Here is a 25,068-nt window from a genome sequence, read left to right as displayed (position 1 = left end):
TAGCCCTTGATTTGTACACCTCCTACACGTGTGCGCAAGAGAGCCTCTTAAAAACCAATCTTTCACCCTCATACAGCGTAATTCAATATAAGCTCCCTCATACTAACTTTATTTTGCAATGTGGCACAAACTCATCATGCTGTATATACACAATCCACTTAATATATGAAATGGTCCATAAGCCCATATCACACATTATCCAATTTCCATTCAATTAAAATGGAAAATGCGAAAAAAAAATCCCAAAATCCAATGACTTTTAAATTAAAACGCACTAAGTTGACTAAAGGAAACAATAATTCATAGAACAAGACCATAAATTTATCTGGCAATCAAGTTAGCAATTGTTCCAATACCAAGTCTTCTAGCCCCTTGAGAAATTAGATTAATAGATAGATTACTCATTAACTCAGATAACTTGGAAATTCTGTTGTTGCATATATAAACTAATAACTTCAATTCCATGGTCAGTAATCACTGATAAAAACCGACAGTGCCAACATTATTTGCAGAGATAAACGCCAATAACCTTTGGGTTCCGGACCCACCCCATACAACAATCATTAAGTAACTCATAGCAATGTATAACAAAACTTTTATTTACGGTATAAGGGTTTCAAATTTTCCAGAAAAGCTTTTATTTGCAGGCAATGAGAAACATACCTAGCCAATCACTATAAGGGCATCATATTCGTAGTCTACAATCACCATACACCATATTCCTAGTTTTCCTGAACATAGAAGCCCCATTTGGAGTCTGAAACACACCCTCAGTTCACAATTTCAGCTGAAACTACACCAAGTAGTATTAGGCTGTTCCTCAACTACACTTTCATGTGCAAACATACAGCAAATCAACGGAAGACAATAATAGAACCCCAAACCTTTGATAATCTACAAACATCCAGGTACAGAGATCTAAATTAGAGGAAACAACAAAATTCAAACGAACTTTCATTGTCACACTTTATCCTCTGGCACAAAACTTCACCAGTACACTAAGGAAAATCAAATCAATAACAAAGACACACAAAAGACGTGAAAATTATTTCCATCCAAGTCAATGAAAGAATCAGGGTAACTACATAATTTGAATTTTGATTGATAACAATATCAAAGTCATGGAATAGATGAAGAAAAGATCCATTTGAACAAACTTCGTCGAACTTGAGAAATTACAATAGACCCGATCCCGAGTGGTCATAATAATCATCATGATCAAATATCCGAACAAAGCATCAACATGTTTATTATTTAAATGAAAAGCTTACAACTGACTTCATAGGTCCAGGGTAAAAAATCACGGAATGTCCCACGGCTTGGGTTCAGGAACAGCAACAACCATCCCCTGCAGCTCCTGCGACAGAACCACCTGGCATCCGAGCCTCGAGTGCTTGTTCAAAACTCGATTCCTAGAATTTCTCTTCAACACGTACTGCTCATCGTACGAGGGAGGTGGCAGTTTCTCAAGCCACTCCTGAGCGATGTGGACCTCGCACTCGGCGGAACAGGCGTCGATCTCCTCGAGGCGGTGGGAATCCGGGTCGATTAAACCTTGATTGGCCAACGCCTTGAGCAGGGTTTGACCCGACAGCCCCACGACTTGCCGCTTGTTGCCGTCGGGGTCGATAGCTGAGATTTTAACGATTCGATCGGAAACTTTCGCGGTAGAGGAAAATCGAGTGATGGCGGAGAGAGAGGGCGGCGCTTTGGTGATTCGGGAGGCGAGTTTCTGGAGTGTGTAAATCGCCATTGTTGCCTTTCGATTCCAATGTTTGGGTTGCAAATCAAACAAAGGTTATTATTATTTACCTTTACCTTTGTCGGGTGAGTCACACACCAACTAGGCAATGCTGAATTCAATTGAGAACCACCGGTTAGACCATTCACAACCGTAGAGCCTCACTCTTAACTATAACCTTCTCTAGTAATAATGGTTACAAATTACAATTAGGGTTCTTTGTGCTCTTTTTGCAGATCGTGTCCGATAAAAATTTGGATTTTGTTTTGATTGTCTCACCTCCTAAAATATTAATTTAGAAAATTTCATTTTTACTCTTGTAACTTACATTTTTTTTAATTTTAGTCACGTTATGAAATAATTTTCATTATTAGTCATGTAACTTGATTTGTTTTTAAATTGCAGTTTTTTTTTTCAAAATTGAAATCTTCATTGTATAGCTGGCGGCCGGATTAGCCTTCGTGGAAAATGAATTTGGGGGTTAGTCCATGTGGCTTTTTAAAATTTCTATTTATGAAAATAATATAAAAATAAATAAGTAAAATCTAAAGGGTGTATTCAATCCGGAGAATTAATGACTTTTATGGATTTTAAAAGTCTAGTGGTATTCAATCATGACTTTTATAAACTCTATAGAAGTTTAATGGTATTCAAAATAAACTTTTTTAGAGTTTTAAAAGTCAAGTGGTATTCAACCTTGACTTTTAAAAACTCTATAAAAGTCTAATGTTATTCAAAATGTCAATGAACTTTTAATAACTCCATGAAAATCATGGACATACAAACATTAATGCTTAAGATACAACTATATTTTGTAAAAAAATGTCTTTGGTCTAACCCAAAGATTTGGATGGATTTCTAAACTTATAAAACCCATAATTTATATCTTTTTCTCACATTTTCTCACTCTTCACTATCTCACCTCTCTCTATCTCACTCTCTCCTATATATGTATTTTTTCGTTCTTCTCCAAAAATCAAAAGAAAAAATATTATTTAAAAATTTGAAATTTTCCAAATATTTTGTGCTTTTTAATATATGATTTATATCAATAATTATAATATTTAATGATAATAATATATGATTCAATAAATTATAATATGATTTAATTCAAATATTTGAATAGCGGATAACAGACATGATAAAAAAACAAATAAATTTTTATGATATAATTGATAAAATAATTTATAAGTTATCATATGTTTTTTTTAAAAAATAATTTTACACAATCGCAAAGTTTTTAGTTTATAATTTTGTTACAATAATATATATATATACATTTAAAATAAATGAAATCAATTTTCATCAATAAATTAAAAAAATATTTCAAATAAATTTAGGAAAAATTATTTTTTTTGTCATGTATGTTTATCATTTTGCGATTTCAGTCCTTTATATTTTCATATTTTAATTTTAGTCCGTTATCTTTATTTTGTTTTGACAATTAGTCTTTTTTTACGTGACATCAATTCAATGCTGATGTGAGCTAACGTGTACAGTGTCACATAAGCATTTTTGAATAAAAAAACCGAAATTGCCAAAAATAAAACATGCAGGACTAACTTAAATGTGAAAACATAGAGGACCAAAATCACAAACCGCTATCTTAATTTTTTCGGCAATTTTAATCCTTTTCCGACGTGGCGCTGACGTGACACAAATTCAGTGCTGATGTGGAGCTGACATGTACAGTGCCACGTAAGCATTTTTGAATAAAAAGGACCGAAATTGCCAAAAATAGAACATGAATGACTAAAACTGAAACGTGAAAATATAGAGAACTAAAATCGCAAAGTGTCAAACATACATAACTAAATTTGCAATTTTCCCATAAAGTTATTATTTATGTCAAACAATTATTATTTCAAAGAAAAAAAAAGATATATTTAAGATACAAATTCATGTAATTGCATGAAAAGTTTACAAATCTCTATAAAAGTTCTACAAAAGTCTACAAAGAATCCATGAAAATCTGTTTGTAAATCTGTGAGATTCTATAAAAGTCAATAAAAATTCATCAATTCCACAAAAGTCTATCATTTTAAAAAGTCACTAAAAGTCATTAAAACTCTGGATTGAATACACCCACCTAATATTATTCTTTCAAAAAATCTATTATAAAACAAAAAAAAACATATTCTCCAAAAAAAGCAATGTCGCCAACATGAAATTAAACCCTCGTGGTCTTTCTCCGAATCGCGATGTATTTTCCGAAGCCATTGAAGACCCAAATCTTCCCAAGCCTCTGAATTTAGTTTTCTCGTAGAAGTTGGAAGATTTTGAGGTAAATTTATGTCGGTTCTCAAATCTATTTGAAATAGGAAGATGTCTCCGTCCTCTGAAACTAGATTCATATTCTGTAAATGTGTTATGTAAAATTGACAGAATGATATTATATCATTATAGTGCTCTAAATGCCTTAACTAACCTATTGCATACTCCTAAATATTTTTAGAAAGCAAAAGCTATACCTGCGTCCGTCGTCAGCCCGTTGCTGTCGCTTGCCTCAAACTAGGCCACAGCTCCGCTACGATGCCTGGATCACTACGCCACTTCCCGATTCCCAATGGGACGCCTAGAATTTCCTAGATCTAAGCTAGAAGACTAAAGAATCGAGAGAAGAGAGGTGATTGGTGCACTCAAAAGTGAGACTCGGCACCCTTATTTATAGACGAAGTTCGGGCCGTTCGAACTGGCTTCGTAGCGTCCGAACATGATCGGAGCATCCGATCTGGACTTCGGGTCGTCCGAAGTCCCATCCGAACGTCAGCCATGATGTCACTTTGTTGACGTAATCAATAACGTAATACTCGATCCCGATCGGACCGTTCGAACCTGCCGACGGAGCGTCCGAACACGTTCGGAGCCTCCGATCCTGGCTTCGGGTCGTTTGATCACGTTCGGAGCCTCCGATCTTCCTTTCGGAGCGTTTGAACTCAGGGTTTCTAATTACGATTAGTTCTTTAATCTCTTTATTTGGTTACGGGCTACTATATTCTCTCCTTTCGAATTGGTTTGGCTGCTTCTAAACTGTCCGAGACCACTCCCCCGGACCTTCCCTACTATTTTCGGACGTTTTGGAGCTGATTTTTCACTTATTTTCACCAAATAATGACTTATTAATCCTTTTTTACCACTTTTAAAATTATATATCATTTGCCAACATGTAAATAGAACTCGGGTTACTACATAAACTTTTGATTATGAATTTCAGTTTTGTCCTCATTTTATTTTTTTAATAATCAAATTTATTGTCATTTTCAAGATTTTTTTAGGTTTTTCATGTCATTTTATAGTTTAGTCAATGAGTAATTAATTTGCGTCTATTTATTTATTCAATATAGATTAATTGTTAATATTTATTTCATGTTCTAAACTAAAAAGTTATTAATTGAAAGCTATCTTAATTTCTTTGTCTAAAAATTAAAAAAACTATTAATTTTTTGGACTTATTTTCAACTTTATATTTATGTTTTTAGTTTTCTAAACTTTTTAACATAATATTTTGATTATTAAATTTTTAAGAAAAACAAAAAATTAAATCGAACCATTAAATTTCATCATCTGATTCAAGACAAGTGAAATCATATCATAAGTCGAGGTTCTATTTCACTTATATAGAAAATGTATTCCCCTAATTTATTAAATCATTCATTTATTATTTTGGGATTTGATAATCTAGCTAGACTTTCTGATGCTTTAGTTTTTAGGAAGAGATATTATAAATCTAATTGTAATGACTAACTGTGTAATATTTTTGAAAATTTTATGGACCAAAAATATTTTTGTTGTGAACTATAAGGACTAAAAATGTAATCAACAACATTGATATTCTTGTCCAAGGTAAAAAGAATAGTCTCTTCGTCCTACTTATTTAGGCTTATGTGTGTTTTCACATATATTAAGAAATTATTTGAAAAAGTAAATTTTGTAAAGCAATTTCTCATTTTGCCTTTAGTTAATGAAAATTTTAATAAAATAAAATAATTATAAAAGAAGTTAATAATATGAATTTAATTTAATAGGGATAAATTGGTAAAAGAGTAGGAAAGATAATATTTAATATGAAAGATAGACTATATAATTGAGTCGGATGAAAAAATATATGTATTTTAAATAAGTGAGACGGAGAAAGTATGATTATAACTAAGTTTCGTGTTGATGTTTGCACTACAGTATAATACTTGACTAATATAATTAATTAATGTTAATACTTATAAAATCGTAAAAATTGCGTGACAAAAAATAGAAAATCACACTAAACTTCAATCAATTTTTATATCAAACAAATTATTCTTATATCTAAGTTACTTAAATCTTTGAAACGAATAATTATAAAAGTTTTTAATTTGTTTAAAATATATTTGTTCATCCTCTAAAAAACTTTATTTTTTTTCACTTTTTCTGTCTGATCAAATTTAATTGTAAATAATATATTTAACATACTATTCTTATAATTAAATTATAAATTAACTATCACATTCCATATATAAATATTTTTTATGCATAAACATGTACTTGATATGTATATCAAATTTAAAACAACTCGGTTAGATTATTATTGAAGAAAATTAAGTAGAAAGCATATTTGAGCTTTATCAAGGGCATCGTGGTACAAAATAATGATTGAAAAACAAGAGGTAATGAGATTAGAAGACATAGAATTATTCTCTCCTTCTGCGCCAATAATGCCTACGCCTCTTATAATCTCGAATAGGAAGAAAAAAATATAATTTAAAATAATGTCATCAGCCCCACCAAAGCTAATTATTATGAAAGTTTTCTGGACAATATATTACAAGATTTGAACAAATAAAAATATAAAGAAAAGTTTGGATTGACTGTTGCATATTATATGAATTTTATTTCCGAAAAAGAGATTTACCACATGTTAGATTTTAAAACAATAGTTTGATGAACTTATGAAACAATTATGTATATATATCATTAATAAAATAATTAATCGTATAAATGAATTAAATCTTCTTAGCATAAAAGTTTTTAATACTTTAACACACAAAATTTATATTAGAAAAATATTATTTTTTATATTGCATTTTTTTGTTAGGATATTGATTATTTTTTATACTAAATCATTATTCAATATATATTGAAATTTTATCATCGAAGCCAAGCAAATAAATTTATTCAATAAGCTGAAAAATACACGTAAGCCAAATTTGAATGATTATGCATGACCAAGATGGTTGAGAATCAAAGCAAGTCAAGCTACAACAATTGTCTTATGATTAACATGGTTTATCATAGGTAAAAGTAATATGTGATTTATATTTACTTGAACAATAGAAGATCAACTTTCATCTCTAAATAAAGCTTTTAAATAAAGGAAAAATAGTTTTTTTTTTCACTAACTTGTTTAAGTTTAGGGTTTGGTCCACTAAGTTTTCAAGGTTTGCTTTTGATACGCTAAATTTTAATTTTCAGCTATTTTTGGACTAATTGGTGGCGTGACACAGAAAATACTGATTTAACATCGAAAAATGTTGACATGACATAAAAATGATGACGAGACATCAAAAATTGTTGAATTTTAAATTATCACGTCAGCAATTGGACTAACAATAGTCGAAAATTAAATGTTAGTACACCGAAACCAAAATTTGACAACTCAGTGGACTTAAACTCAAAATTAAACAAGTTAATGAACCAAAAAATCATTTTTATCTGAAAGAAATTACTGTTTTTTACTTAAAAATCAATAGAAGTAAAATTGTCATTTAACATAAATTGTTTATGCTGGAGTGCAATAATAATCCCTGAGAGCAATCGAAACATGACGCTTGAGATTTTGTATTGTTTAAAATATTTGAGTCGTATTGTTATCATCAACTATAAAATTTGGTAAAGCGATAAGTGTTCGGTCATACAATTGATATCGGAGTCAAGGTCATGGTTTTGATTCACATTGATTGAAGCACAATTATTGATAAGATGATTATTGGGATGCAATAATTGTTCTCCTGCGGGATAGAGCAATTGAAACATGTGTTTGTTTGAACTGTTGTACGATTTAAAATATTTGAGTTACACAATTATCACCAATTATAGCTTTTAGTAAAACACAAATCTATTGATCATACAGTTTATAACAAAATTCTATTTATATGTATATATTTTTTAGATTTTTAATAAATATATAACATAAGTTATTACTTTAAATTTGTTAGCTAAAAAATAAATCAAACTCAAGATATAAACATTTAATAGCACTACAAGAAAAACGTCGATCAGAGACTGACACATATCACAAAAAAAAGTTAAAGACATAATATTTCCGCTTCAGTAGCTATATTGAATCATAGTGACCGAAATTTGAACTTACCCGTAAAAAGTATAACATTTGATTTTAAAAAATTAAACATTCGAAATTTGATAACTTCGTTCTTAACCAAATAAAATTGTTGTGTATGTGCAATTTTCTAGTAAATAAGAAAATAGATAATTCACTTCTGGTGTAATATTTTCTTCAAAAAAGGTGTTGAATATTTCAACTGTTCGATTTTAAAATTAGGAGTTAAGAATACTTGGAATTTATGTAATCGAATGATTTTAAGATAATGAGATGTAATAGTTTTATGATAAAATATAGTTTTTGTGTTTCTGTTTATATTAGGGGTGACAAAAATTTTCGAAATCCCCACCCTTCCCGAATCCCATCCCATTCCCGTTTCGAAAAAATCTCAACCTGAAATTTTTCCGACCCGAACTTTTGGGATTTTTCTTATCCCGATTAATATCGGGAGCAGGATCGGGAATAAAACCTTATCCCGATGGGATTTCCGACCCGTCCCGAAATAATATAATAATATATTTTATTAATAACTTTATTAATATATTAAGCTAAATATTACTAGGTTTCAACTCATATAACACTTAATTGTGGACTTAATTCGCATAATTTTTATTGTTTGGACGATCAAATTGTAAAATCAAAATGTCATTTTATTTTTGTGTATTTTTTAAAAAAATTTAATCAATAATTTAATTAATTCATATTTATAATTATCTAATTAGAACAAATATGTAGAACAAGACTCAAGAGATTAATTTGACAATCTATTTAACAAAATTTATTTAGTAATTGTATCCGAACATTTTATTAATAATTATCCGATACATTTTTTCAGTTAACAAAACTTTGAAACATTATCCGGAATATTTTAATATTATATGTTTTAAGTTGAATATTTATTTTTATTTATAAATATAAGTTTCTAAATAGATATTTAATAAAGTTATCAAATTTTTTTATTTTTTGAACGAAATCTTGAACATGAAAAATAATTCGAAATTTTCTCAACCTATCCGACGGGATCCCGAACATTTGAGATCCCGAATAGTTGCGAGAGTTGGGTAAAAGGTTTAAATTAACCGTAAAATGAGCCATTGAACCATAAATTAACATGCTTTACTATTTAAGGCATTACAACTTTTTCATATAGAAAAATGAATCATCATTGCCAAGTTCACTTACACTGCTTTTGAACAATTCTTGGGTAACAATTTGGGTACAAATATTTGCCTATTTTTGCGTCCTATCACCATAATTCTGTCTTACATGACTGTTAAAGCAATAATTGGCACAGAGATAGAGGCAGAGAAGACACAGTATCAGAATCTTCTGACAAATTTTTTACAGAAAGGAAAGGAGAGGACACTTTATTTTGTGAAGGTGGTTAGCTTGTCGTCAAAGACATGAACCTACTGTATAACACCAACAATACAATCTATATAGATTTATAAATGGACCCTTGGAGCTAAAAAAAACTCAAGTTTCTTTGTGTATATATCGAATCGAAGAAGCTCTCAAGGTTGGAGACATGGCAGCTTTATTAGAGTTCGAGGGAGCATTAGACTGGGTAAGACCCCTTGTGCAGAACAAGGCATGGGATTATTGTGTCATTTGGAAGTTTGGGGAAGACCCTTCAAGGTACTATTTTGCTACTGCTTCATGAGATTTTTGTTTTGTATAATGCATATGGCATGTATGATACGCAAACGTTTCTGGGTTTTCATCTTTTCTTTTTCTTTTTTTTAAAGTTTTCTATTTCTTGAAAAAAAAAAAAATTGTTCAGGTTTATCGAGTGGGGTGCATGTTGTTGCAGCGGCGCAGATAGGCTTGAGAACATAGAACTTGTTAATGGCGGAAGTGGTTTGGAAAGAGAGGAGTGTAAGGATACTTGTTTTAAGCATTTGGTGAGAACTAAAGCTTGCCAAGCGCTGGCTGAGTTGCCTTCTTATTTGCCATTGTATTCTGGGTAATCTTCGGATTGTCTATTTTTGTTTGGTACAGTTAGGAGTAAAACTAAGGAGTGATGCCGCCCCGTTCTCGGCTTCGGCCGGTGGCGGAGAAAGGGGTGGAGAACATTCCATTAGTATTTCGATGTTTAGTTTCCCTTGATTAATTTGAAACTCTGTTTGAGAATCAAGGATGTGTAATGTTTGAGGTACCACTGATCAGGATTCACGGGGAGGTGGTGGTAACAAAGCAACCAGAATGGGTATGCCGTGGCAATGCCTCTGCTTCAGATAATGTACTTTCTTTTGTTTTCTTGATCAGTATATAATGTATATTCTTGATTTATCTCTTAATGTTTGGTAATATTAAGATTTCCATTTTTACCGGCAATGATATGATAATGTTTCTTAGCAAGACGCTCTGTTGTTGGATCATTTTTCATCATTCCGAGCTTTTGAACACAGCGATTTCACAGTCAAGCTTTTGAAAATTTTCTTGTGAGCTCAAGAAAATGGATGCATAATTTTCGAAGATGAACTTATTAAAAGAATTACCAGTCTCATGTCACTGAATTTAAGGCACCACCCTCTTCTGCAGGAACGAACTGGAACACAAGTTCTCATTCCAATAGCCTGTGGTCTGATAGAGCTCTTTACTGCAAATCATGTAAAATATTCTGTGTTCTTCCTTGAAATAGTGATGTGCTTATCTCATGCTTTAACAAAACAATGGCAAAATGTTGCTAATTTTTCTGATTATGTTTCTAGGTACCCAAAAATCTAAAGATCATAGATTACATTTACACCCGGTTCAGAGCCTCTACTAAACAAGAAAACATGCTTGGTGATTCGCATGATTACATGAACTATATAGAAAAATGGTCTCCTATGAATTTCATTCCTCCAATGTCCCAAACGTGCTTGGAAGGATCATCTCCTGGTTCTTGCCTTTCGAGTGATCCCGTCCTTGGCGTGATGAAACCAAAAAGAATTAGCAGAAAATGGGCAGATTCATCGAGGATGATCTTGGGGAAGAGAAGTCCTAAGAATTGGCAGACGGCAGAAAATGGACAGTACAAATCAAAGAATCTTGTCACAGAGAGAAACCGGAGAAAGAGGATAAAAGATGGGATCTTTACCCTTCGGGCACTGGTCCCCAATATTTCTAAGGTCCTGCAAAAAACAAAGCATATCCATTTTTTTAAGCCCATAATAAATTTCCAAGTACTCTTCTCCTTGTTTGTTCATCCTCTTCTTTGCTCACAGATGAATAGACTCGCCACATTGGGGGATGCAGCAGCTTACATAGAGGAACTGCTCGAAATTATTGAAAATTATGAGAATGAACTACGAGAAATGGAATTCGACCACAGCGGGCATATATTTTGTAAAAACGCTGAAGAGATGGTACCTGCAATTATCCTCAGTAGAGGTCAATCTGGAGCTAATGAAAACAAACCAGCAGAAGTAAACATGATTGTTAATGACTTTGTTTGATTTTAGAAGAACATCGCAGGTGCTTATTTTACATTTCTTGCAAATTTTAGGCACGAGTTGAAGTAAGCCAACTTGGGACGAAAGATTTCTTGCTGAAACTTGTATGCAAAGTAAGGCGAGGTGGGTTTTCAAGGTTGATGGAAGCCATGCATTCTTTGGGACTTAAAGTGACCGACGCTAACGTTACTACCTTCAATGGCTCAGTGTTGAACGTGCTCAGAGTACAGGTATTCAAGATAAGTTGGAGCATATATAACTGATAAAACATCAGATACTTTGTGAAATCTAAATTCAACTAATCAGATTCCATGTAGAATTTACCACTTTTTTGTGAACATTCTGCCATGATTTATACCTGATCTATACACAATATCATGATAAATGGATGCAAAGTTTGCTAAAACATCATTGAGAAAAAGAAACAAAAAGAGAAGAAATATAAGAACCTTTCTTGGCAACTTGGTAGAAACAGGAAAGATTTCACCCCCATTGCATGCTATGTTTGTTTAATATGCCAAAATCGCTTATCTCCCACCACAACCTACATTCTGAATCATTATTATGTTGAAATAATTGTGATAAATATTTTTGTTAGAATCGTCCTATCAACATGACTGCCGTAATATGTATTACACACACCGATAGCATCTGCACGACCACTAGCATAATATAAGCTAACATAGTAGATCTTCTTCGAGGCTAATCATATGGACATCGAACCAAAGGCTTTGAAGAACTCATTGATCCAGTTGCTAAGTTAGAACCGTCGATGAGCAGTAGATAAAGTCAAGAAGAGAAGGGAAGGAAATATTTGAAGAAGTGAAAGTACAGAAATTTAGAATTGTTTTTTTTTTTCATGCTTTGGATTTTTTCTGTAATTTCCTAGTGACTGAAAACTATGCGAGAAATTCCTTTGAGCTGGTCGTGATCATGTTGGAATTTTAAGCCATTAAAAAGCTTGCATTTATGTTTATGAGTGTACCATAGCTTAAGTATTTATATTATGTAAGAAAATACATATCGTTACAATCAGCAGTTGTCAGTGCATTTGTTGCGTATACTTTCCAAATTATTTCGAAGAATTTTATCTTTGTACAAAATTATTTTTTGTTTGAAATATGCCAGTATTATTTCTCGAGGGCTACTTTGTAATTAACTAAATTGGCTTCTTAAAGAAAATAATAATCTATAAATGTAATGGAATACTGAAAGATGAATAATAAACACTATATATTCGTATTTCTAAACATCACAATGACACAATTGCAGAAGTCTATGAAATTAGAACTGCAGCACATTAATATGCAAATCTTCAGAATCACAATATACCCTTAGAGACTCTCTGTTTCGCAAACTCTCCCGACAATGATCAGGGCAATCCAGAACTCCGAATATAGTAAAAACGTTCGAAGTTAATAGATATATAAAATTAAAAGTTCTGAGTAATACATATGATGTGTTACATTTACACACCGCCTAAGAACAGATATATAAAATTAAAAGTTCTGAGTAATACATATGATGTGTTACATTTACATACCGCCTACTTCAGCGACACATACAGAAGCATAATTGTTGAGAAAGGAAAATGTACAAATACAGAACTTTGCATATACTTTGTGCAGAAAACGAGCATGCGTGTTATGTCAATCCCAGAGATCTTGATGCTTTTTTTTTTAATTATTAGTAGCAATGGCTGAACTAATTCTTCAGAGTTAGTGTACACCTAAGAATATTGACAAAGCTAAGAGAAGGGAAAGCATGGCAATGTGGATGGCTTTATCTAGAGATGTTGCATCAGAGAAGCTGACTCTTCGAGCCTGGTCCCTGCAAGAGCCGCAATGTAACAGATGTTACCACCTTGTTAAATTTTGATAGTAGAAAATAAGAACAGTGAAGAAATATAATAGGAATCATGCAGTTCAGGCATATGCATGATGCTTACTGACATGAGACGATGCCCAGGAGGGGGGTGGGTGAGGTGTGGGGCTGCTTACAAACTATTGATCCATATTGTTTCACATTACAATTATCACCTCTTTATAATACAAGTGAAAAATATTTGAATAAATATGATAGAATTTCTTTTAATAACAAAAATTACATAAAAAGTATCATTCACTCCAAGTAACATCAATTAAAATATATCGTTTGATTTCTAGAGAAAAAAAAAACATAAGTGCACAAAAAAAGAAGTATATTGAATTCAAAAATATAGGAAGCATATTTGATTGCTTACTTCTGTAAAAAAGAGAGTGCGCCACAATAGATTACATCATAAGGTAATGGAACCTCATCTTTGTCTTCCTCCGGATTCACCACGCTGAGATAAAGTTCCTGGCCACGATACCATGAGTCAAGGTTTTGTGTACGAAGGTTCCACATCCCAGCATTATCAAGAGAAACTAAAACGGCTGTCCAAGCGCCAGGAAAAACCTGAAAAGTTACAAAACGGAATTTTCAAAACATTCATAATCTTATCGTTAGGAAAGAAACAAGTAGAAAAGATTAGAGTTAGACAAAAACAATAACCAAATCAGTTGAAGCATTAAAATGTATCTGCAATTTGTAAATGTGTAACGGCAAGTCCAAGAAAATCTAAAATTATCTTAGTTCTTGCTCCAACAACGTAATTCAAATCAATAGTACCAGAAATACTGCTAGGAACGCACATCGTATTATCTAGTACATTTCATTTTTCCCAGAAATTGTTGAATAATTACGAAAATGAAATGCACCTGTATGAATATAGCATTTAGCATGATAAACATTTACAACACAGAGAAACAACAGAATGTCCATTTCTTCTTTGGGATCCAAATTTATGTTAATAATCAAATGATATCAATGATCAAACAAAAAGTCACAATTTGTTGATTAATCCGTCAAATACTTTTAGCATCTGCTTCGGCAATCGGTTATTTTAAACTTTTGGTTCTCTCTCCGATATAGTGAAGAAGCTTGGGACTATTTGCATGTCTAATATGTCGTGATCCAATAAATGACAGTAACGCAAAGTAACAGAGTTGCATCAAAATGGATTCCGGGGTTTCCCCTTTTTTAAATCTATGTACGTCAAAAACTGCTGAAACGTCAAGCTACTTCATCTAATAATCTGCCACCTACCCAAGGCCGACCAGGAATGGGGACAATGGCATACAACTATTTAGAAACCGGAAGCACTTATTTTTTAAAAAATATAATAATAAAAAATTTTAAATTTTTTTTCAAAGAAAAATGAGTATCATTCATGGATCATAAAATAGTTAAAAACATTATTTTCCCAAAAAATAATTATGTATTTCCTTTTAGTTTCTAAAGAGACGCTGAAGAAATTCTAAAAACCACAACTCAGCACCTTTTTAAAAGCAAGAGCCAGTCAAGCAATGCCTTTTCTAGAAAATGTTTTTTACTAACATAAAAACCTTTTTTTTAAACTTTCCCATTCAAATGCAGTTGGCTAGGCAATTAACAGCATAATAAATAAACAAATAACTAAAAACTTCAAGTTGAAGATTTAGGACAATGACTACCTGGGTAGTGCATCGAGCCACCCCATCCCATTTGTTATAAGTGCTTCTGCTGTCTTCGGTCCACACCCCATAATCCATCCTGTGTGTCAAACAAAAGTGTTAATCTTTCAGGTTTTTCACTCACCAAAACTAGAAGAATGAAGCACTGAAATAACCTGAAATTTAGTTCTTACCCCACAACGAAAAAGGAGTATCCATCTAGATGGTAACTATGAACAGAGGTAGAATTGTTTTGGAAAATAATTTCTATAAATCCTTTGAAAGTTCCATTAATGACAGATGTGTCAACTTTCGCAGGTCTGTTCATCATCCTATTAGGAAAATCAAGCTTGAAGACCCCTGGGACCTTAAATTGTGAAGCAAGCATCAGAGGTGTTGAAGGAGCTATATACGAAATCCCATTTAGAGTGTTGCGCCATTTTCCATCTACAAGTTCTGGAAGCCTATTAAGGATGACATATACATCTGTTACAGATATTTGCCCATATCTGAAAGATCCTTGCGGGTTCGGACGGGCAGCTCCAGCAGAAATATTCCATCTGTATTAACAAAAATTGTGAGTTAAATATCTAAAATCAATTATTATGCTCAAAAGAATTAGACACCATACAATTAGAGAGGATCAATAAAAGTTTGATTCTCAAGCAATGATCTAGCATCATGATGCGATATGCCTTCCTTGAGAAATGTAATACCATATTATGAAAGGTGAGTCCTTGCAGTAAAATTAAAGCCATTTGTTTCAGAGTAAGATAAAAAAATGTTAAGGTAAATATTTGACAATTTATAAAGTAAGCAAGAATAAAAAGAATGACTTTGTTTAGCTAAAACCTTATAGATCTTGCTTGATTCATTGAGAAATCTGTGTCATATTCATCGGGAGGATCTGGAAGAGGACCTGAAGCCGGCCCCTGGGAATTTGAGTAATGTAATATAGCAACTCCAGTAGCCTTTGCCCAACTCGATGAATTGGTAAACCTTGGACTAGCAACAATGTAATAATCGTTGAATGCATTTTGATCCATTGTTACCAAGAACGAATATGACTGACCTACATGGATATCCATGTTTGAGTAGTTCTGTTGCATGGTGTAAGACCCTTCAGTTTCTACAAGAATCAAGTTATGATTTTGAATCCTGAAATTCAAGCTAGTAGAGATTCCAACATTGTGAACACGGAAGCGATAGGTTTTGCCTGTTTTACAAGAAAATTCATCAACAGGATGCTTGATGTAAATGAATGAATACATGTGATTGAACTTTCACATTATTGAATGAAGTTGCCACAACTAGGGGTTAGGACTAGTTCAATTTTTGATAAAAATCCTAATCAAACTAAAATTATTGGAGACTAAGTAGCAAACCAAACAAACCATTAAAATTAAAAACAAATAAAACAAACCTAAGTTTTTGGTTTGGTTCGACTTGGTTTTTATTATCAGCTTTAAACATTGATTTTTTTCAAATGAAATATTTTGATTATTTTAAATATAATTAAAATTTTCTAAACTATTGATAAGCACGAATCCAATAGATATTTCATGGATTTATTTTGTTGTATTCGTGCTTATCTAGCATTTCTATCCCGTATTATGCATTTATTTTATTTAATTTCATATTGTTTTAAGATTTGACCAAAATGTGGAAACTGGAAAAGGCTTAAGTTTGGAAATAAGGTTGAACAATTCAATACCACGTACAAAAGACCCCTGAAAGTGGGGAAGACGCCGATGATCAAAGGAATCTCGATATGTAAGGAAGATGACTTCGAAAGACGGAACCGCACCAACCACGCTGATATTTTCTTAATCTTTCTTAGAGTTTATTTTAATGAATTCAAACATTGTTTCTATGCTTTGTCTTGATTTTATGCAATAAATTTCTTTAGACTAAAACCACGATAGGGGCAAGACAATACATTGTTCGATAACTTCTTTGTTGTCAATATAATTTTTTTCTTATTTTCAATTATTGATTGATGGTGGGTTAAAATTGCTTGTGAATAGTCTGATCAGCTATTTACATATTTGTTTATTAATCTTCAATCAGAAGATGATTGGTTAAATATAACAACAAACACGTCAATCAACAAATAATAAAATTGACTAGGAATAGATTCGATTATATGTTCGTAATAGGTGAAAATTGAAATTCCACAAAGATTTAATGCATTTAAATCTAATGAAATTCAATTATGAATAATTGGACTGTTAGGTTTAAATAGGTTTATTAACTCAGGGAATTAATTAACAAACAAATTAGGGGTTTCACTGTTATTGAGCAGTTGACAAGTAATTGAATTTCAACAAGCATCATCATAGTACAGTGTCGGTACCGTTGCATGTCTTAGTCGTTTGAGTTCTTGCTTGATCATTGAATACCGTTATATTTAATTGGAAACTCTTCTAGTTAGTTAATTTAGATCAATACTTTTACTCTCTTGCATTTATTTACTTAAATCAAGTAGCTAAAATTATGGTAGTTAAATAGTAGCCTCTGTAGGATCAAGTAAGACTACAAATCCGACTATTTTATAATTTGACCTAGTTCACTTGCTAGTTTTTTCCAACTAAAAATATCGGTCAACCAACATTATAAATAAAAATATATCAATACACAAATAGATATTAAAAGCATTTAACAATATAGTGCATGACAATGACAATACACATTTATCATACAGAAGTATAAATACTCGAATGATTTACTTTTAACTTCAAAGGAAACTCCACAATCATCCGCTATCACATATGTCAATAAAAATTTCTAAAAGCAGTTGAGACAAATATACAGACTAAATAAAGAGATAAAATCAATGAACAAATCAAGTTTTTATAATTCAAAAAATCATAGTAAGTTAGTTATTTAACAAAGTCTATTATATAATTTTTATACAAATAAAATCGGTTATTTTGGAATTTTTAACTAAACTTTGAGCCAGACCAATTTTTTAAGGTTTGGTTGATTTTAAACATGATCTAAAATATGACCGAGTAAAAATCAATCAAAGCCATCAGTTTGGTTTGGTTAAGTTTCTGCTCACCCTCTTTTAGGTTATAAACCCATGAGGTGTCCATCCAAAAGGCTTGCCTATTTGGTGGGGTTGCCTCAAGAGTTTATAACCAACTCTTTATTAGTTTAGTATTTCAATGTGGGATATTGTAACATTGCTGACCCCTTGAGAAGCCGACGTCCGCGGCGGCCTACTCTAGACGGCTTGCACTCACCATTCTTTTTGGTGGTAGCCCTTTCCTAGGTCGCCCTTTCCGCACGGCGGCCCACTCTAGACGGCTTTCACTCACCTTTCTTTTTGGTGGTAGCCCTTTCCTAGGTCGCCCCTTCCGCACGGTGGTCCACTCTAGACGGCTTTCACTCACCTTTCTTCTTGGTGGTAGCCCTTTCCTAGGTCGCCCCTTCCGCTATGCCGACTCTCAACGAGAGCATCAAATGTTAGGTTATAAACCCATGAGGTGTCCATCCCAAAAGGCTTGCCTATTGGGTGGGGTTGCCTCATGAGTTTATAACTAACTCTTTATTAGTTTAATATTTCAATGTGGGATATCATAACATAAATGTTAGATTATAAACCCATGAGGTGTCCATCCCAAAAGGCTTGCCTATTGGGTGGGGTTGCCTCATGAGTTTATAACTAACTCTTTATTAGTTTAATATTTCAATGTGAGATATCATAACATTGCCGACCCCTTGAGAAGCCGACGTCCGCGGCGGCCTACTCTAGGCGGCTTTCACTCACCTTTCAGTATTCAGTGCATGCATTCATGCACCTTAATCCGGCCTATAATTTTTCCAATTATCGACACTGATCCGATGGTAGCCCTTTCCTAGGTCGCCCCTTTCGCTACGTCGGCTCTCAACGAGAGCACCAAATGTTAGGTTATAAACCCATGAGGTGTCCATCCAAAAGGCTTGCCTATTGGGTGGGGTTGTCTCATGAGTTTATAACTAACTCTTTATTAGTTTAATATTTCAATGTGGGATATCATAACACCCTCAGGTGAATTAGTTGATAGGAGCACACACAATTTCACATGAAGGTATTGAAATTTGAATCATCGGGTAATTTACAAGAAATGCAGTTTAGCTGCATTCTATGAGATTTTTTGAAAGAAGAGTTCGATGATTCTTTGATTCCCAGAAATAGACCTTGTCCATCACTAGTACGAATGGAAACCGACAATTTGAAAGTCAAAGAAGATAATTAATTTCAAGTAACGACGACCATTTACTTTAACTTTGGAAGAAGATTCCGAGGATGATGGACACGCCGAGGAAATAACAAATGAATTGCTTATGACTCCAGTTCATTCCATCTGACTCCATATTCTGACCATGAACCAGATTTTACTCTTCACATATGTTATATTTTTACAAGCCAAAGTAGCAGACACAAGACGAAATGAGTGTACCAGGTCCTCTCCCATGTTCATATATCAAAAGCCATGCCACTAATTCCATCACGAATGCATGTAAAAAGTTCCCTCTTCTTTACACAAATTTCAACATATTTAAAAGTAAGCATCTATGACAATAGCTAGAGAAAAATGACAAAGCACAAGTTTAATGTGGGCATGAGCAGCAGAAAGCCAGCACTTGGCATCATATGCAGCCAGAGAGAAATACCTGGTTCAACATTTACAATCTGGTAGGATATACCATCCGACACCAAATCTTTATTATATTGGTAAGGGCCTAATCCGTTAATTAGGACACCATCTGGAGTTCCAAGACTAGTTTTGCTCACAATATCATCTCTGAGTTTCTGTTCAATGTTAATCCATAAACTTTATCAATAACTGAATAGAATCTCACAATTCAAGAAAATAACCAATGAAAGGAAAAAAAATCACAGCTCCTTCCCCAACCTTATGATCCTTTATGTACCAATCGCTGATAAAGAGGGTAACATCTCCATCCGGTAAGCCAAAAGGCACAGGAATAACTTCTCTGTTGTTAACAATGATTCCACCATATCCACCAGCAGCCCTTTGGAAACCAAGGGAAGGGAAGTAAAAGAAACTTCCTATCTGGTCTTTGACCTGAAACTGGTACGTCCAGTTCCAACCAGCGGGAATGGGACAGTTTGTCCCTGAAACACCATCTTGCCATGAATTTTTTCTTTGTTGAATGCCATTCCTAGAATTCACTGAGAACAGTTACTTCAATACTATATATAATCATTGCAATGTACTGATATACAGAAAAATACCATGTGATAAGAAATGGTTCGTCTAGATTATTTCTGACATTGACAACAACATTCCAATTGGTGGTGACATTCAGAATGGGACCTGGAAATTTCCCCTCTATTCCTATCACCTGAAAATATGATATTCGGGAGTCAGAGGCAGCCTGCCGGTGGGCACTCTTGTAGAGCAATAACAGTAGAGACAACAATAAATAACTATACATGAAATCACAACGCCGATGCATTAATTTTTTCAAAGCTGTGAGGTGGGAGAAAAGATAGAAATTCAGTGCACTGGAAAGTAAAATAATGGCGTGAGCACAGGAACAAATAGAAGTATAAAAAATAATTAAAAAAAAAAGAAGGAAGAAGCTTGATAGGTCAAAATTGTGTGGAGATAATTAGCATGTACATAAAAAAAAAAACTTGCAGCCAAAAATCCACCTTTGAGAAATGCCAACATGAAAGGTTACAACAAATAACAACTTGAATGAGCGGTTAAACATACCGGGTTTTAGTTGTTTTTTGTTTTGACTTTTCGCATAACTAAAACACGGTTGAGCAGCTGAAAATTTTTAATATATATATATATATATATATATAGCGATAACGCACACGCTTTGCGTGTGTAACGTGATTTATAAATATAATGTGTTGTGTGTATATGATATAGCATTTAAAAGTGTTTGATTTTAATATGATATCCACTTTTCGTAATTTGATACTTTTATGGGGTTTTATTTGCAATTTGAGGTAGAGCATACCAAGAGACCAATTAAGGTGTTCTTCCTTAAAAATAATTAGGGGTCATACTGCAATTGAAATTGGTAAGTGTCAAATAATAAATATCTAAACAAATAAGGATGATTGTATAATTAAGAAAACAAAATAGTAAAAAAATATATATATATTAAAAAGGAAAAAAATGAGCCACACCACGGTACGGGTTGGGACGGAACTTTAATAAATATATATATGATTATTAATACAATTGATTTATGTATGGCTATGCATACATGGATGGAATGTGTATAAAAAACCTTAAATAAAATCATAGAGATGGTGGTGGCAATGCAGCGTACACAAGGAATTAGCAGGGCACGGATCAGTAGCAAGTATCGCACATAAGAAAACAGTATCTGGTGACAACAGCAGCTAGCTACAAAGTAAAACTCCAGATCATGATGCTATGCCTTACCCATACATCCGAGAAAACCTACAGGAAGTGACCCTCTCCTTACTGGTTGATAACAAAACTAAAAGTGAGGTGCCAGCCAAGAAAAAATATAAGATTGTGTAGTATAGTTATTGTATAATAAAATCTAATCAGTTTGGAGTAAAGCAGTTTGGTTATAATGGATCTGAACATGATGAAACTAAACCAGCTGAACTTGATCCCACCTTTTATAGGAACCCAAAACCATCAGGCTTTAAGACTCCTTTTGAGAGTGCTCAATACATGTACAAACATAATACAAACGACCAAATAACCAATCAAACTGAGCTTCCCACTTCACCAAAAAGTCATACTTCTACATCAACTCAATTGTGAAGCACAAATATATTTGACCAGTCTTTCCAAGAAAATTGCTGAGTGGCAGCAAACACATAAATTTCCAATTGACAAAGGGCAAAAGTACATTAGAACTTAAAATGGATAAAAATAACAATTGGAAAAGTAGAAAAAGCAACCTGTTGCTTGATCCCCAGAGGAGCAGCGGTGATGTACGACACAGTCCAGTCATAGAAAACAAAAGGGTCTTCCCCTAAGACAACTGGGATCAACCACAGAAGTAAACTGAAGCGGAAATAGAAGCGATTATTCAGTAATCTAAGGAGCATTGATTGTAAAATGGCCACAGAAAATAATGGCAAATCCTCCCTACTTTTAGATTTAAATTAGATTATAACAACAAAGATTCAGAATAATTTTGAGATGGAAAAGGGGGCAGTCGAAGTCGAGGTCGAACACTGCAATGGTGAACCCGTGCTTTTGACACAGCTTTAGGGAACCGAGCCGTTGTACTTTATTTTATTTTATTACACAGTCTTTCTTTATTTTCGTTGTCAGCACATTTTGTTTTCAAAATTTTAGTCCGCCCTTCTACTTCTCCAACGTTGGATTTTATCTTCAAAAAAAAAAAAAACCTTGTATTTGATTTTTTTTAAAATTTATTTTTGTAGAAGCTAACTAGCTAATAATGTTTTGGGTAATGCTAATACATACATGTTAGGTTATACACTGCACATTAAATTACAAAATTATCCCACCAGTTTATTTGAAAAAAATCTTTCCAATATACATTAAAGATATTTATGTAATTTCAAGTGCAACGTGTAATCCTCCGTTTAGATGTAGCATCACTCTAATGTTTTTATATATCTCAAAAAATGAATACACGAGATGTTTGCATCCAACATAAAAGCATAACAAAGATAAAGATTATAAACTGTTAGGAATAATGGAGTATGAAAAATATCAGATCCAGATGTTGTCACTAGATGTTGGCAATATCTGACATAACATACAACGAAAATATTAAAAAACGTGAATAAATAGCAACAAATAAATAAACACATATGAATGATTAAACACAAGTACACCGTACTCGTGCAGTGCCTTAGGGCAAACAGCTTCACTATTGTAAATCGTCTTACAAAAGCCCTAAAACTAGTGAACACATCAAAATTTAATTTTCTCAAAACAAGTGAGAAAATAAACTAAATAAAAGTAACTCCCTTAAAAACTCTATTGAAAGTAGAAAAGTACGTAAAACAAATAAGGAGTTGGCCTAGATGACAAAACACGATAGCAACAAGTTTTCGATCTTCAAATGCTCTAAAAAAGACTTCATAGAACCTAGGCTATCAAATCAGCAACCATCGGCTTTTGCGCATACTTCAGCTTCAGTTGTGTTTTCAAGAACTCTCAAAGTGTACGCTCCAAAAACCTCAACGATCTCTTCGTACTCTTCTTCTATTTAAGCGTGTAAAACTTATCTCTAAAAGTCTTGATCTTGTTTCCTTAATTAAAGCTTGAATCTACAAAGATAATGAAAAATACCATTAAGTTAGGAGATAAAAATATAGTATGATAAGTGTCTCATAGCAAATAATTAAGTAAATAAATCAATTGAGTACACGATAATTCCTTTTTAAAATATCTTAATCAATTTAAAAACTTTAAGTCCAAGAAAGACAAAAGAAAATAAATCTCTTTTTAAAACGTGAAAGTTCTTAGAAAATAAAATATTTTTTTCAATCTCTCCCTTTTTGCCTTTCTGGACAAAACATAATTTCAACAACTTAGCACATATCAAGACTCTCCCTCAATATCAATTCTCCCTTTGAATTAGAGAATACATTATCGCCCTTAGTCTAATTATAGGTGTTATCTAGGATGTTACCAACATCTCCTCATAACACTTAAGTTCCAGAGCAGAAAAAAAACTTTGAACAAAGCAGAGAGTCATAACCAAACAAACTGACATTAATATTGATTAAAAACAGATTAGAGTAAAAACATAAACAAAAACAGAGCAAAAAACGAACGAGAGAAAAAGTTCGACAGAAAAATAAACACTAAATCACCAAACCACAACTAAAACTGATTGCTCTTAGATGAGTAATCATTGTCTTCAGAAGCATCTTATTCTCCTTTTTTTTTTTTTTTTTTCCAGAAGAGGATCCAACTCCAAGTAGACTTAGCTTTGGTAGTGAACTTTCAAGGCTTCATAATAAGCAATGTTGTCTTGGCCTGGTTAATCTTCTGTTCAGCATGTAACAGCTGGAATTGGATAAAGACAGAGTCCATTTGTAGGGTTGAAGAAGGGGGTACAAGCAGGAAACTAACAAGGGCAGTGTTGCCAACATCTGACACAACACCTTCAACAACATCTGACTCTATCCATGGAAGATCCGATTTCCTATTTCCACTGAGAAGAGCAGGAGCAAGCATTAATATTTCCACATCATCAGTAAGAACCTCATCATCATCTTTCTCAAACCCTTGAGATACCAGCATTTCATATATTAGAGATGGATAAGGGAGCTTGTAAGTCACTTGACCATAATCTGAATAGGCCATGACTGTGTCAAACACAAATTTGCCAAAATTGAATACTGCTTCATTTCCAATAGCATACAACACATGCGCTTGATGTTTAGTAACACTGGTGGAATTGGAAGATGGTGTCAAAGTCTTCACTGCAGTCTTGTGCAGAACGGAATACAAAGATGTGAGCTTTGCCGCGGACAGTTTGTGCGAGTGAGCTAGAAAATGAGTGACATGGCTTCCAATGATGACAGATGTAATCTCGTTCAAAGAATTCAAGGCAACATCATCCACATTCGGGGAACGGAAGAATCCATTAATCACAGCAGGGCTAAAATCAAAGATCTGACCCCTCACATAAATCTTCTCATACTTAACATATCGAGGGTCCTTCACAACAGCAGTTAAATTACAATAATATTCTAAGACAAGCTTCCTGCAATATGGGATACCTGAAGTAACAGTAGCTAGCATGTTCCTAAGTTGGAAAAACTTTACCAGATTCTGAGCTCCATAGGATTCAAGATCAATATTTTGCTCTTCAAATAACTCATGATTGGCCTAGTGTTGCCAATCGTTTGCAGCACATTCTGTGTAAAAAAAAAGAAGAAAAAGACTTTTTACTAGATACTCTTCAGCCAGGGTGTTATCCAGAGTGTCAGCAACATCTGTGGTGACATCTTCTTCCGAGGTATCATCCTTCAAATCATCTTCAACATCAAAATCCTTACTAGAATCAGAAGCAGAACTATCTGAGTTACTGGGACGATTGTCAGCA

The 25,068-nt window shown here is 33.2% G+C and overlaps 3 protein-coding genes across 6 annotated transcripts; 1 reads left to right on the top strand and 2 right to left on the bottom strand.

Moving 5' to 3' along the window:
• Positions 1–1,025: 1,025 nt before the first annotated feature.
• On the bottom strand, positions 1,026–1,939 carry LOC140892641 (uncharacterized). Its single transcript, XM_073301588.1, has one exon. It carries the CDS (start codon positions 1,751–1,753, stop codon positions 1,301–1,303), a length of 453 nt encoding a protein of 150 aa, XP_073157689.1. The 5' UTR covers positions 1,754–1,939; the 3' UTR covers positions 1,026–1,300.
• A 7,401-nt stretch (positions 1,940–9,340) lies between these two features.
• On the top strand, positions 9,341–12,466 carry LOC140889214 (transcription factor bHLH90-like). 4 transcript variants are annotated; one of them, XM_073296921.1, is made up of 8 exons: positions 9,341–9,692; positions 9,838–9,958; positions 10,224–10,296; positions 10,599–10,667; positions 10,769–11,170; positions 11,267–11,467; positions 11,548–11,724; positions 12,196–12,466. In XM_073296921.1, exons 2-8 carry the CDS (start codon positions 9,903–9,905, stop codon positions 12,256–12,258), a joined length of 1,041 nt encoding a protein of 346 aa, XP_073153022.1. In that variant the 5' UTR covers positions 9,341–9,692; positions 9,838–9,902; the 3' UTR covers positions 12,259–12,466. The 4 variants fall into 4 exon arrangements, with proteins under 4 accessions (XP_073153022.1, XP_073153020.1, XP_073153021.1 ...); XM_073296919.1 differs by having other exon boundaries at positions 9,838–10,020; XM_073296922.1 differs by having other exon boundaries at positions 9,563–9,692; positions 9,803–9,958.
• A 441-nt stretch (positions 12,467–12,907) lies between these two features.
• Positions 12,908–22,247, bottom strand: LOC140889212 (monocopper oxidase-like protein SKU5). The gene is made up of 9 exons (XM_073296918.1): positions 21,929–22,247; positions 20,258–20,367; positions 19,914–20,184; positions 19,672–19,810; positions 15,862–16,225; positions 15,204–15,569; positions 15,031–15,109; positions 13,737–13,933; positions 12,908–13,324 (listed from the first exon to the last, which is right to left on the bottom strand). Exons 1-9 carry the CDS (start codon positions 22,076–22,078, stop codon positions 13,213–13,215), a joined length of 1,788 nt encoding a protein of 595 aa, XP_073153019.1. The 5' UTR covers positions 22,079–22,247; the 3' UTR covers positions 12,908–13,212.
• Positions 22,248–25,068: the final 2,821 nt, after the last annotated feature.

Source organism: Henckelia pumila, chromosome 3 (genome assembly GCF_033568475.1).
Source record: "Henckelia pumila isolate YLH828 chromosome 3, ASM3356847v2, whole genome shotgun sequence".
Classification (NCBI taxonomy): Eukaryota; Viridiplantae; Streptophyta; class Magnoliopsida; order Lamiales; family Gesneriaceae; genus Henckelia; species Henckelia pumila.
The sequence above is the reverse complement of the archived record's forward strand: the minus strand, read 5'-3'. Positions and strand labels throughout refer to the sequence as shown.